This window comes from Phytophthora parasitica, assembly GCF_000247585.1.
Source record: "Phytophthora parasitica INRA-310 unplaced genomic scaffold supercont2.25, whole genome shotgun sequence".
NCBI lineage: Eukaryota > Oomycota > Peronosporomycetes > Peronosporales > Peronosporaceae > Phytophthora > Phytophthora nicotianae.
This window is the reverse complement of record NW_008649011.1, coordinates 10,226-11,180: the sequence shown is the minus strand read 5'-3', so window position 1 is coordinate 11,180 and position 955 is coordinate 10,226. Positions and strand designations below refer to the sequence as shown.

Genomic DNA, 955 nt, shown 5'->3' with positions numbered 1-955 from the left:
AAGCGGGGGTATCCCCACTCTCTATGAAATCCTTACCTGATTTTGTTTTTATCCAGCGGTTGCTTAGCAATGGGCGTTTGAAAAAGTTGCCTCAGAAGAACTTAAACTTCACATTTTTCATTGGTCCATAAGTGTAAACCACTGCTGCGTTGTCGATTGCGATAACTCCGAGGCGCTAATTCGTGCCCCTTTATCGTTAAAATGGACAGTGAAGATGCGAGTTTTTAAAAATCGAAAGTATATCTTGGGTTTTAGAGATTTTGAGAGGCGATGGAGGCTAGCATCATATTGACTTACCTGCAAGAAGCGCGCTTTGTTGTGATTTATTTGGATTCCTTGGGTGGGTATATCTTATCTCAACTACCTCCCATAACTTATACTGCTCTTCATTATCCACACTGCGTCACGTTAGCATAGAGTCTTCTCATTATTGTATTTCAAGCATATCACACGATCGGCACTTACAATTCAACAACCAACAATGCAGCACGGTGATCACTACTACTACTACTACTACTACTACTACTACTACTACTACTACTACTACTACTACTACTACTACTACAAAGACTCCTACAAGACGACGAAGTACTACGCGTGCCGAAAAAGCCGGACTACAAAGTGCAAGGTTCGACTGGTCTGTCAGGATGACGGTACTGTGCACATCAAGGGAGATCATGTCTGCATCACCGGTGACGACGTGATAGCACGAGTTGTGCAAGAAGAGATGCGTCTACACCTTGAACTACGAAGACTTGGTGAGTTGCGAGTTCTCCTAGGACGCATTTGGCGTGATGTCAAGGACGAGATGATCCGCAAATACGGTGAACGGTCTGGCCTTCGGTTTTTCCCCAAGCGAGAAGCGATTGGAGTTATCAGGAGATGCCGAGACGCGGCAACCGGTGGTGATGCCTTTCGAGCGATCGAGACGGAGCAAGTCCGACGGAAATCTGAT

General features: G+C 45.4%; 1 protein-coding gene across 1 annotated transcript in view; it reads left to right on the top strand.

Annotated features, from left to right (window-relative positions):
- Positions 1 to 481: 481 nt before the first annotated feature.
- Positions 482 to 955, top strand: part of PPTG_11705 (hypothetical protein) — a gene marked incomplete at both ends in the record, with an annotated part of 676 nt that continues 202 nt past the window's right edge. Inside the window, one exon of the mRNA XM_008906836.1 lies at positions 482 to 937. Coding sequence (XP_008905084.1) covers positions 482 to 937 — 456 coding nt within the window. The remainder of the gene's footprint in view (positions 938 to 955) is intronic.